The sequence below is a fragment of the Tympanuchus pallidicinctus genome, unplaced genomic scaffold, assembly GCF_026119805.1.
Source record: "Tympanuchus pallidicinctus isolate F22 unplaced genomic scaffold, pur_lepc_1.0 scaffold25, whole genome shotgun sequence".
In the NCBI taxonomy this organism is placed as follows: Eukaryota; Metazoa; Chordata; class Aves; order Galliformes; family Phasianidae; genus Tympanuchus; species Tympanuchus pallidicinctus.
The window spans coordinates 8,860,173-8,872,738 of record NW_026294742.1 but is presented as its reverse complement, the minus strand read 5'-3'; the positions used below and the strand labels follow the sequence as shown (position 1 = coordinate 8,872,738).

Here is a 12,566-nt window from a genome sequence, read left to right as displayed (position 1 = left end):
AGATCTACAAGAATGGGATTGTGATACAGTAACTTCTGTTATTGTAACTTGAGTTAGAGGGGGAAGAAATGAAAGCTGTAACGTTAAGAAACTTATGTCATAAAAGGAAGTGCAGCGTAGGTGATCTGAGTCCATAAATGTGTCTTCTATTGTAGGACTTACTCAGCTGATCATTATTTACAGGAGGCAAAGAAGTTAAAACATAATGCAGATGCATTGGTAAGTAAATCTGCAGTGTTTATCCAGTGTTTGCACGTTGTGCTGGGTTTTGTTTTGCTTTTGCTGTGTTGCTGCCTGTCTGTACTAGAACTTTCTGGTATTTCCTCTTAATATTTCCTTTTTTTTTTTTTCCCCAATCTTCTCAGTCTGACAGGTTTGAGAAGGCTGTGTACTACCTGGATGCAGTGGTGTCGTTCATTGAGTGTGGGAATGCATTGGAGAAAAATGCTCAGGAATCCAAGTCCCCGTTCCCTATGTATTCAGAAACTGTGGAATTAATCAAGTAAGCACTGTAGGGCACATACAAAACTCAGATGGTTGGGGAAGAGGGCTGGAAATCAGGGCTACTACATTTTACTGATGTTCTGCCACTAACTGTTGACTTCCCTTACTCTCCTCTAAGAACGGATCACTTGCCACTGTGTTGCAGTTACTGAAGCTTAAAGTATGTTCCAGCAGGTTGAGATCCTTTGTTTCCAAGTTCTTGATGCTTTAACAATTTGTAGCATGTGCAGAGCAGAAGCATTCAATTACTGCCTAGCCGTGTTCTGTTTAGGGTCTGAGGGAGGGACCTGAAACAGTGAAGGAATTGAAATTAGAATTTCATAAGAACTTTGGTGGCTGATAGATGATAGTACGATATTTTATTTTGTGCTTTACTTGATAGATTGTTTTCTTGTTGATAATTTGTTCATAGGTACACTATGAAACTGAAGAATTACTTGGCACCGGATGCTACGGCTGCAGATAAAAGGCTAGCAGTGCTCTGGTACGTGTATTCTGACCTTTATACCACACACCTATTAACTGAAACTGCTTTCCCTCCATGAGAAATGCTGTCTTACACTGAGCTTTCAGGTGTTTGGAACCAAATGGGAGTTTTCCATTTGAGTATACAGAACAAAGGATGCTATAGATTGATTACTGTAAATGAGGATGGGAGGGGCATGGTAACAACAGCAGAGAAGTCTTTCCTCTATTTAAGGAAATCACTGGCTTTTTTCAGCTCTGTAGCATTATGTCAGTTGATGCTTGTATTTTAGAATGTGATGTCATTGGTCAGCTGACTGTTGCATGCAATGAAGTTGTCAATGTGGCTAAAAGTGATAGAGGTGCCTTTGTGCATTTCATCATCCTTCATGTTTTGATCAAATTGCTGTTGAACTGATCTCTTCGTTTTCTCTCTTTGTGAATTACAATGTTCAGAAATAATGGATTACTGTTGAGTTGGTTGCACAGTCATCTGATGTTGGGCTGTGACCTAAATGCTTTGGGAAACTCTAAGATTGCATTAACAAGCAAACTGTTGTCTGGTTTTGGCTTTAATTTTTGTAAATCAAAATAATCAGCACAGTGCTTTACTCAATTGAATGAATTTATGATTCTGATTTGAAATTTTCTTGGAAAAGTGAACCTCTCGATTGGATTTAAGAGGAGTAACAGCAAATACATTTGGGTCCTTGCTGTGTGTTCACCCAGTGAAATGGCAAAACTTGGAATGGCTGTTAAGAATTGTCACTTGCCTCCTGGATTAATTAAATGGCTGCAGCAAGTAGCAAAACAGAGCTGACAGGTGGAAAAGAAAGGAGGGAACGGTGGCAGAATGCACCAGACTCTTGATGTGAAAAAAAATAAATGAACCCCTTCTGTAGGAAGTAAATTAGAGTTGTTAGCTGAGCTCAGAACTGGAGATGACCTGTATCACTGCAAACTGTAGTTTCAGCTTAAGGCACAAAATTGTTCTTTACTTTCTTGAGAAGTAAAGGTGGTGTGGGACTTCTGCTAGTTACAGCTTGACAGTTGGCTTTTTAATGTTGAGGGAGAAAGCTTTTAAAAACACAGGTACTCAATTTTTGACTTTCAGCATGTTGTGATAAGCTTGACTTTAACTGTGAATGTTTTGCTGTTCTGTCTTTGGTTAGTCTTCGGTGCCAGTCTCTACTATACCTAAGGCTTTTCAAACTGAAAAAGGAAAGTGCATTGAAATATTCTAAAACTCTGACTGAACATCTGAAGGTAATTGGAGATATATTTTCTTCAAATATTACAAAACTAATCAAATTGAAGCTCTGCATCACTTAAAATTCCTCTGTATTCAGTATTCAGACTGCTGCATGGGAACTTCCAGCATGTCCTAATTTAGGACTGGACCTTGGAAGTGCGTTCAAGCGGCGTAGTGTAAAGCTGGGAGGATACAGCATGACTGTAATGCCATCATCCCACTGGTCCTAATGACAGCTTCCTATTAATGTTCTGGTGCAGCTTTTGTTTTTAGTAAATTTAGTTGGCTTCAAAGAGAATTTTAAAATAATTTTCTTGCTGTTGATATAACAAAGTTAAAACTTTGCTGATTTGTGTCTTAGTCATCACTGAAAGAGATGTTTTTCCCAATTTTGAAAGTACTTTGATGTTATTTGGGATTTTGATTATTGCTTAAAAGAAAAGCCACAATAACTCCTGTTCAGAAATGACCGATTAAACAACCAGATAGAATATAATTAGCTGAAGGATAAACATGAATTTATTTTTTCCCAACAGAATTCTTATAATAATTCTCAAGCACCGTCACCTGGTATGGGAAGGTAGGTAGTAGAAGTTTACCTGTATTTCTAATTTATAGCTCGTTTTCCACATAACCTGCGAGTCTGAGTTGCTCAAAGAGCAGCTTTCACTTCTTTGAGCCTTGGTTGCTTTTGAACTAATTCCTGATTGTTCTAAGGTCTAGATTTTGATTCTGTGGTTCAGATAAGTGTTCTGATAAGAGGAATAGAGGACTGCTGTGCAGAAATATTCTCAGGCAACTCCTTGTTGGGAGGAATGAACAAAAAAATCCTCACTGTGTCCTTAACACACAGGTCACTTGTCTCTGTGGTTAGTTGTTTTATGTAATGCTTTTTCTCTCAAAACAAGAGCTTTATTAGTGCTGCAGTGATGCACTTGAAGCCCAGATGGCTACAAGTACTTTCATGATTGGCTTTTCCATAGTAAACAATTTACTTCTGTTCTTGAAGTATGACAACAGATTTTTAATAGATCACTCTGTAAAAAAGCAAAAACAAAAAAACCCCAGAATTTTAGGAGGGCATTTCAGATTTGTATCGTGTTACTTGAAAACATAATGGCAGTATAATTGCCTTGCTTTAATTTTTCCATTATTACTATGTAAGGCTCAACTTATTTAAGCAGTGAATTTAATTGAAAGATGCTGCATATCAGTTTGGCTGTGAGGCTAAAATACAGGAGCTGGAGGAACCTCGGAGATTTTCACTTGTTGCAGGGCCACTCTTGACTTCTCAGTGTGTGAAGTGGGAGTGCTTTAGCATCCCGTGTTCTGAGCTGCAGGAAGAGAGGTTGGCATGATGCACCTGCCGTACCTGTGCGTGCCTTTTACAATGAATGTTTTTCTTTGGATGAGCAGCAAGCCTGTTGGTATGCCGTCTCCGGTCTCTCCAAAGCTGTCTCCAGGGAATTCAGGAAATTACTCTTCTGGGGCAGCCAACCCTTCAGGGAGCGGATCTTCAGTGACGATCCCCCAGAGGATCCATCAGATGGCAGCCAGCTACGTCCAAGTTACATCCAACTTCCTCTATGCCACTGAAATTTGGGACCAAGCTGAACAGCTGTCTAAAGAACAGAAAGGTAAGGGTAGGCAAAGGCAAGTTATAACCTCAGGCTTGCGTGTTGTGCTAAATCCTGACAGCTTTTCAGTTTTGGAGTTATGGTTAACAGTGCACAATGGTACTTAATTGGGTCCTCTGCAAAAAGAAGATGGAAAGTAATTCCTTCGATGGCAGTGGTGCCCTGGGCTGGCTGTCTTGGTTGTCAGTTGGTGTTGTAAGAAAATGTAACATTTCCTGCCAGCTGTGCTTAAAATAAATGAATAAATAAATCTTGCATTTCCGGTAAGTTGTTCTCTGCAGGAAGCAGAACTTGGTGCATTTCCTTTTCTGAAATCCTGAAGTGAATATACACATCTGAGCAGAAGGCCACAGCGTAATTATGCTTAGCAGCCTGCCTTCTGCAAAACAGCAAAGAAATGAACTAGGAAGGCCCTCTTTCCTTGCTTTCTCTCCTGCCATCGTTCAGCCATCTTCCCTTTCTTTTGCCTCCATCTGGAAGATTTGTGCTGAGAAGGAAGCGCAGTATTTCCGTATAGCAGCCAGTGCCAGAGGCTGTGCCTAATTTGTGTTTGTGTTGTTTTAGAGTTCTTTGCTGAACTGGATAAAGCTATGGGCCCTCTGGTTTTCAATTCGAGCATCATGACAGACCTGGTGCGTTACACCCGGCAGGGACTGCACTGGTTGCGCCTGGATGCCAAGTGATACTTGGAACTGAAGGAATGGAAAACAGAACGCGTTCTTCTCGCTGCCTCCGATTTATCTCCACAACACTGTGTCATGTCAATAAGGAAGACTGCCATAACACATTGCTTAGTTGACACTAAGAGCAAGGAATGCTTTCCCGTGTCTCCCATCCTGATTTGTGTTTTGTGTTTTAACCCAAAATGATCTCGTTAATGGACTCCTTCAGTATTCCCTTCTTAAGTTATTTAAATATTTTTAAATTTGCGACATATAAAGGTGTAGCTTTGCTGATCTATCGTGGATAGATTGGGTCATTGGAATTCCCGTCATGATACGTAAATAGTTGGTTTAAATCCTATTTATTTTAATTTTTTAATTTTAATTTTGGAGAGCCCGATTTTGGGCAGTTTTTAGCCGTTTCTTCCCTAAATTTACCCTTCCAAGTACTTAGGAAAAATTAAACATAGACACTTTATTTAAGTACTTTGTGAGCTTTGTTACTCTGTAATGTCTTGTGGTGGTAGAACCTGTAAAAGGAATTAGGATTGATAGGTTCTAACGTGTAGAAACACCATACTTTTCATGCCTAATGCCTATGAATCAACTAATAAATGACAGCTAGAGTTTTATTATTGCAGAATTTGTACTAAATAGAAAAATTCCAGATATTCTTCTACGTATTAAAATACTTCATTTAAATGAATTTTAAAGAAATTTATATGGAAAAATATTTAGCTGGATCTGACTTGGGTTGCTTTCAAGGCAGTTTCAAAGCATTGATTTAACACTATAACAAATCACGAAACATTGCAGTGATTTGCATTTGATGTAATATCAGAGTAATGGTGTAGGAATGAACTTCTGATAGGTGCGATGCATATAGGAAAGGTTTCTGAAATGGACAATCTTGTGCTTTTTGATATCTCTTCATTTAAGATGCATTTTGTTTCCTTGCTTGTCATTTTTTGACCCTTGCAAAATCCGCCCTTTTGTGGTTTAACAAACAAACAAACAAACAAACCAGTAGTTAAATTCCTCCCAAAACTGCCATTTGCATCTTTTTCATTGACTGGAAAATCAGGAATCTTAAGCAGAGATGGAGATCCATTTTTTCCTTTTCGGGTCTGATGGTTAATGGACACTACAGCATGACAGTGCAACAGCCACGGTGGGGTGGGAGCACACCTGCTATTACAGGGAAGTTGTCTAATCGTTTTGATGCAGAATGGATTTAAAACTTGTATTTACCCCATATTAATGAAGGTCCCATTCATGTTTGATGCATTTGATGGAGCAGAATATTCATGTGAGAGGAAGTGAGTCGGTGCAACAGAAACAGTTGGTGGAGTTGCAGTCGACTGCTCCCAAAACGTGTAAACCAAAGTACCTTTCCACGTGAGGTGCTTGTCTGAGTCAAAGGTTTAAAATGCTACTGCTTTCAGTATTGCTTAGTGCCCCTAACATGTCTGGTGTGCCTTATGCCTTACTTTTAGATGAAGATTTTATGAACTGTTTACAAGATGTTTTACAGCAGGACCAGGTGTACTGTATGCAGTGGTCTTCTGCAGTACTTGGGTAAAATTCCATTTCCTTTTCAAAAGTACCAGTGTCTGTCATGCGAACTGACTTCTCCTTGCAATGGTCTCCTTTTACAGAGTCGAGCTCTGAACATTTTGGAGTGCGATTGTGGAATGCTGCTTTGTTTTATCTCCCATTTAACCCTTAATTCTGTACCAGAGATGAACGCGCACGTTCAGGAAAAATTATTGCACTAAAGTTTTGTGTCGTTGTGGTTAAGTGCCAAAATCATGGCAACCTCGACAGAAGGAATAGAATTCTACGCTCTCAGTACTGCAGTATGTCCTATGGGCTTTAAGAGTTTAGAAGTTTTGCAAACGAGTAACCTTCCAAAAGGTAGCTGCATATTCGTAGAGCTTCCTTTGCGTTCCAGCGTGTTTTGTACTTCCAGAAGAGCTTTGCTACTTACGAACCAACACGTGGTTGGTTGGCAGACCTGTGACTTTTCCCATCACAGCTGAATCACTGATCAGGTCTGCTGGTTGGAGCATCCTTTTTATTGAATCACTGTGCAAGATGGCGTTTCTTTTCGTGTTTGCTGTTAGAGACAGAACTCTGTACCCTCAGACTCTGCACCCTGGTTAACGGGACACTGTCAACTAAGTTTTCCTCTGATACTCTAAAGTGCCTAGCACTCTTTCAACGCTATATGAAAAATACCTTTGTAGGAGTTGCATTCATAGTTGTTTTTTTTGTGTAGAGCTGCACCAGCCGGCGCGGCTGCTTTTGGCTTGCTCCTTTGTGCACCGTGACTGTAAGCAGGAATGGTCTCATCTCGGGGAATTCGTTCTCTTTTTTTGTTTCCTTAGAGTCCCACAAATACCTTTTGGTGTCGCCCGCAGTTGTCTCTTAAAAAAAAATGTATCACTTGTCCCCGGGTCGGCGGGTCTCAAAATATTGTCTTCACGTAACTGAAAGACTTCCCACGTTGTGTCACGATGTGGACCTGAAATGGCTGACAGAATCTGTCACAGGGAGGTGTTCCCTGGAGTGCTGTCCCAAGTTTTCTGTCCGTATGGGAGATACGCAGTGGTCTTGTTATTGGAAAAGAAATGCCTTACTCATCTGTGGCTATTTCCATCAGAGAAACTTAAACTTCACGCTTCCAAAAGCATATCTGCTCTGGGATTTACCGTTGTGTCACAGACAGACGGGTGCTTTGTCAGATTTCGTAGCTATAAAAAAAGCAAATACTTAATATGCTTCCATCCCAGGGCCACAATGCAGGCAAACAGCCCGACTGCCCTTTTGTTAACCTCTGCACAGCAGGTGGTGTCAGTGCTGAGGCTGCAGGGGAGGCTCAGGAGGGGATCCCTCGCTCCCAGCTTCCTCAACGATTCCCTAAACGATTGTATCTCAAATACATATCAGTGCTGTGATTTTCATCCCCTTCCTGAACGCAGTCCCAGTTGATGAATCTTAAAAATGGCTTAATCAGACTAGGCTTGCTCAGATATCACTATTGTTTGGGTTTGCTGTGAAACCTGCAGGCTCCTAGATGATAAGGTGCAACCATTTCTATTTAGAATCGAATCTTCAGGACGCCAGAGTAAAACAGCCCGATACTTTTATTTTGATTTGAAACTATTAGCCATGAAGTAGAGCGTGTGGATGGCTCTTCTTGGCTTTTGATGGCAGTATGCAATTTGTATTGTATGTGTCTTTTAATATATATGTATATATATATATGAAATCAGTCTGTCCAAAGTATATGTTATACTTGTTTTTAGATTATGGTGCAACTGACTATATTGATATATTATTTATTGAGTGCTGCGTCACCATCTTACTGGTGGTAAATCTCGCATATTATACAGGAGTGCAATGTATATTCCTTTAGATTGCTGAGGCTTGATTGCTGTGATAACAAAAGAAAAAGGAAAAAAAAAAAAGCCCTGAAATGTATTTATGAATGGCCCCAACATACAGAGAGTCGTTACTTTATGGAAGTGATGTTGTGCTTGCCTGGGGCAAGTAAAATAAAGCCGTAGGCAGGTAATTATGTAGTTTTCCAAAATGGGAAGCTATTGGAAAAAGAGACTACCTTTGCTGTATTTAATGTTTCCTTTACCCAACAGATATTCACTGTCACCGCAGCATTTATGTTAAGGGCCTGAGCAAGTCGAGTTTGAATTGCCCATTTGGGAGTGAGCAACTTCCAAATCTTTAGGTTTCTGACAAATATTTTGGTCAGGGTTTAAATTGCTCCATCTAATGAAACAGTGTTATGAAACCTGTATGTTAATGCTGAATATCTTGAAGTGTGAAGACTAACCAAAGCTTTTGGTGGCCAACTCGGACAAGTACAGAGCTATTATGGAGGCAAATCTCCAAAGTGTGAAAGTTACCTAAAAGCAATCAATCAGGGAATCGTGATGTGTGTCAAACTCCATTACTTCTCAAGGGATTGGTTTCTGATGCCATGATGCCATTTGAAAGCAGCAGTGTTGGGGGTGGGAGGGCTCAGCTTTGTGGTGGGGACGCTTTTCTCTCAGCACGAGCTCTGGTCTCTGCAGATCAGCCATCGACCGCGTTACTTCTTTGCTCTCTGCCCGTCTCAGCTGAGTTTCAATTGAATTACACTAGACTGAGCAATTCTGTGTTACAGCATTAGGGTTTATATAGGCTGTCTTTATGTAAACGTTTTAATTTCACCTGGAAACTTAATGGAAACGTACCTATTCCTGCCGTAGCTCTCTGCGGTGCTGTTGGAGCTGATACAGGCCAATTGGAATGCAGTGTTCCCTGACTTGGTTTTTATATGCAGCCCTGGGAATCGGTGCCGCTGGGTGCACAGAACGCCTGCAGCCTTCCTGTTGGGCTGCACTGACGTTACACAGCTGAAAACTCAACTCTAAGGACCAGGCGTGACTTTTGCAAGCACAGTTCCTGACATTTGTATCTGGTCCCCCTTTTAAATTGTTTTAAGAAATTTTGTATATGGAGGATAAAGTGCTTATATATTTATTAAAAATCCTTTATCTTAATTGAAATTATTATTTGATGAAGAAGGGTTTTTTTGGGGGGGGGTTGTGGGTGAGGGAAGGTAACTTTTCACCTGTCGCTTATCAGCGAAGCCCTTGCGCATCCTACAGAAAGGTACAGCTGGTGGCTGACGGGGTGTCTCTGTTCCACACTTTGTACACGACCAGTCCATGCGTTGCGTTTCGTTTCTATCGGAATATTTGGGCATCTGTCTTCAACCAAAACCTAAACAAACACACCGACTGTGATTTTATTTGTTGCAATACATTTGAAATTTCAAAGGGTACTTTGGGGCTCAAAATTAGGATTTCTAAGTCAGTATGTGCATTTCACGTAATAAAGCTGTTAATGGTGAGCAAAGTATTATATACTAACTAGATTTTTTCCACATCTGTATAGTATATTCTATGTATTTTGTGGTATTGAGATTATAGAAAGTTTAGTGTCTGAAACATGCGTTTAATGTGTATTTTTAAACAAATTTATGGCAATTAAAATATTTGGAGAAAAGGGTATCACATTTCAATTTGTAAAGATCTTTTTAACTACTGTGTCATTAAAATGCTTTGTACAATGCAAAACTGTAACTGGAGAAACTAAGTTTAATAAATATCAAATAGATTTTCTGTATTAAACTTCAGAGTGGTGCTGTCTGTTGAGTGGGCCTGGCTGCTCCCTGCTGCTGAGTTCTGAAGCACAGGGTTCTTTTTTGATCCCAGCGCTCTGTACGTAACCAGGGCAGATGCATTCAGTCACATTTATGTGTGCCTCAGACCCTGTTGGTTTTGGCAGTCAGAAGCAGCTTTGTTTCTCCCAGCTCTTTGAGTTAATGCCTATCTGGTCAAAACCTGATTTTGATAGAAGGAATGTTGAAATAATAGGATTCTTCAGGCAGGGGGGTCAGCTTGGGACGTCAGCAATTTTGATTAGAAATAATTTAAAAGTAAATACTTCTTCCAGTTATCACCAGATATATTTAGTATATTGAATCTGCTAGCACTATTATTATCAGTTTGTTTGCTCTCTCTTCTAACAGGCCTTTATTTGAAGTACGGATAAGAGTTCAGCTGTTGAGACTGAAATGAGATGGAAGCGTGATCAACTTTACGCGCTTGCCAGGCTGAAGGATAAACGTCTAAAGTCCACAGTGAAATAAGCACTTGTGCTGGAAATGCCTGGTGTGCTGTCACCATACACTTTGGTCACAGGATGCAAGGAAAAATGCAGGTAGTTTGCTGAATATAAATTTTTAATGCACACCTTAAAAAAATATATTTATGAACAATTACAAAAAACCCAAAACAAACATGAGATGCAGAGTCCTTTTATTGAGCTTGGCCACAGTCATCCTCAGTGCGTGCTGCGGAGGTACAGCCTCAGTGAGCAAATGCTCTCCATCTCTGAAGTCCTTGTGCCAGTTCTGTGACAGGAAAGTCGAATGTACTTCTTGTGGATTTGCTGTCGTAGCTTCTGAGTGGTCAATAAATACGTCCCAAGCAGAGCTGAGCCATGGCAGCAGTAACGGGGCGGCTGTTCTTCATGGCAGGTCACTCAGAGGCCGTTCTCAGGAAGCAGCGGTTCTTCCTGGAGGACAGAACATCGTCAGGCACTGGCAGCTCAGACTTGCAGGGCTTCTACAGGTCTGTCTGGCTCTAGCAGGGCTCATCTTACTCAGCTGTCGCAGTGGTGCTGCTGTGGGTCTCACTGATGCAGTGCATGTTACCCAGGGCTAAATAGTCAGGTAGTGGTGGACAAATTACACATATGAGACACCTTTCTGTCTATTTATCTTCCTGTGGCTGCTGTTACAATTCATCCATGCTAGTCAGTAGAACCAAAGGAAGCATTTCAAATGCATGCAAAAGAGGAGCCTGACTACCTTTTCCCGTAGATTTGCATGTAGATGATGTATGTGTTCCACTCCCTTTTGCTTTCTGGCAGGAGTACAGTAGGTGCCACACAAAATCAGCTTTCAGTCTAAGTAACTTTAACATCACTTTTTGTAGGTATTTGGACACGCACAGCATGCGTGGCAACTGAGGAATATTGGCTTTAGTATTTTAGCTCACTTTGAACTGAGAGCTTGAGCAGTCCCCATTAATTAATATATGCTTTAAAATGAACGGTAATAGTTTAAGAAGGATTAATTTTAAGGTCTCTTAGCTAATACCTAAATTCAGTCTAGATTTCCGTGTTCTTTTTGCTTTTTTTTGAGATGACTTTTTTGGGGTTGCATTGCAATGGCTGAGGCTTGTCATCAAGGACACATGGACTCTGGTCTGTTTGTACTGCTAACAAAAGAGGTCTGAATCTATTGCTCCATCCTTATTCCTGGCATCTTTTATGCACAGAATTAATCCCGTATCTTGTTTGACTGAGAATAAGAAGGAGCTTCCTCTACATAGCACAGTATCAAGCGTCTCTGAGCTTTGGTATTGATGAGGGTTATTTACCTGCATAGCATTGTAATGCATTCGCTGTTGTCCCTACATGAGGCTCCAGCAGGTCTCAGTGAGACTCCTCTCCAGAAAGGCGTCATCCGCTTCTGTCTCAGCGCAGGCTGTGGTTGGTGCAGGGAAGCACAGTGCGCCTGGAACAGAGTTGCAGCCAACTGTCAGGAGCATCAGCAGCAGTCGGCAGGGGGGCGTTTTGGTGCTCGGGTCAATCATCTTAAGCATTTTTAAGGGCTTTAAATCGTCCTTGATTTCAGACGTTGCTCTCTTAAAGTATGACTGCTTTTATCCGAGTCCTAAAGGAATAGTTATTAAAAATCACCGTTTGAGTGACTCTGGGAGGGGAGGCAGTTACTGGCTCAATTACTTTCCAGAGTAACCCATCTTCGCTAGGCAGTCACTCTCCTTCTTTGGGATGCTGAATGCTAACAGAGCTCTACCCATGCTGCAGACTCCTGCCGGTTTCTCTCATTCGTGCACCTCTTTGCTGCCTGACATTTGAACTAGCACTTCAAACAGTTATATGTGCTTACCTGACTGAGCAGCAGTGAGAAGAACAAAAGGAACGCCGCAGTTTTCCAACAGTGCATCTTCACAGTATGAGCTGCCCCTTCAACCGAGGAGCAGCCGTGGGCAGAGGAGGTTGGAAGAGCCCCGAATAGAACTTCCCAAGCTACAGCCAGATCTTTATAGACTTCATTCTCTTATCACTGCATCAGCTGTCAGTCATTACAAGAACAAAGTTCATTTAGGAGCAAGAGGGAATTACAAAGTTAGCATCTATGAAGCGATCTGGTTCAAGGCCTATCTATCTAGCTAATAATTTACTCTCCTTCCACCTGTACTTTGTCTGGTCAGCTTACCAGATTTGCCAACTGTTCCTTCTTTAAAGTCTATCTAGCATGCTACCAGAACTCTGTTGTGTGCTTGCAAGTAAAAGTGTGGGTGGCCAACAGTATCATGGTGAAGATCAAAAAGCCATAACCTTATTTGACTTCTGGGACATTCACAGTATGCACAGCTCTGA

At 41.0% G+C, this 12,566-nt stretch overlaps 2 protein-coding genes across 5 annotated transcripts in view; one reads left to right on the top strand and one right to left on the bottom strand.

Annotated features, from left to right (window-relative positions):
- Positions 1 to 10,392, top strand: part of AFF4 (ALF transcription elongation factor 4) — a 49,064-nt gene extending 38,672 nt beyond the window's left edge. For 3 of the 4 annotated variants that reach the window (XM_052689945.1, XM_052689944.1, XM_052689943.1), the window contains 7 exons: positions 156 to 219; positions 366 to 502; positions 917 to 988; positions 2,142 to 2,235; positions 2,758 to 2,801; positions 3,638 to 3,858; positions 4,423 to 9,721. In XM_052689945.1, the coding sequence (XP_052545905.1) occupies positions 156 to 219; positions 366 to 502; positions 917 to 988; positions 2,142 to 2,235; positions 2,758 to 2,801; positions 3,638 to 3,858; positions 4,423 to 4,541 (751 nt within the window). In that variant the 3' untranslated portion in view covers positions 4,542 to 9,721. Of the gene's footprint in view, positions 1 to 155; positions 220 to 365; positions 503 to 916; positions 989 to 2,141; positions 2,236 to 2,757; positions 2,802 to 3,637; positions 3,859 to 4,422; positions 9,722 to 10,122 lie in introns of those variants that run through there. The other variant, XM_052689946.1, reaches the window with a different exon arrangement.
- Positions 10,393 to 10,394: 2 nt separating this feature from the next.
- LEAP2 (liver enriched antimicrobial peptide 2) lies at positions 10,395 to 12,258 on the bottom strand. Its single transcript, XM_052689961.1, has 3 exons — positions 12,073 to 12,258; positions 11,540 to 11,676; positions 10,395 to 10,670 (listed from the first exon to the last, which is right to left on the bottom strand). Exons 1-3 carry the CDS (start codon positions 12,127 to 12,129, stop codon positions 10,634 to 10,636), a joined length of 231 nt encoding a protein of 76 aa, XP_052545921.1. The 5' UTR covers positions 12,130 to 12,258; the 3' UTR covers positions 10,395 to 10,633.
- Positions 12,259 to 12,566: the final 308 nt, after the last annotated feature.

Bases quoted from the DNA above. Each gene is read 5' to 3' on its own strand.
- LEAP2 (XM_052689961.1), bottom strand. From the start codon at position 12,129: ATGCACTGTTGGAAAACTGCGGCGTTCCTTTTGTTCTTCTCACTGCTG. The intron at 11,677-12,072 runs GTAAGCACATAT...ACTCTGTTCCAG, and splicing joins TCTCACTGCTGCTCAGTCAG to GCGCACTGTGCTTCCCTGCA. The intron at 10,671-11,539 runs GTAAATAACCCT...TCTGTCCTCCAG, and splicing joins TGCATTACAATGCTATGCAG to GAAGAACCGCTGCTTCCTGA.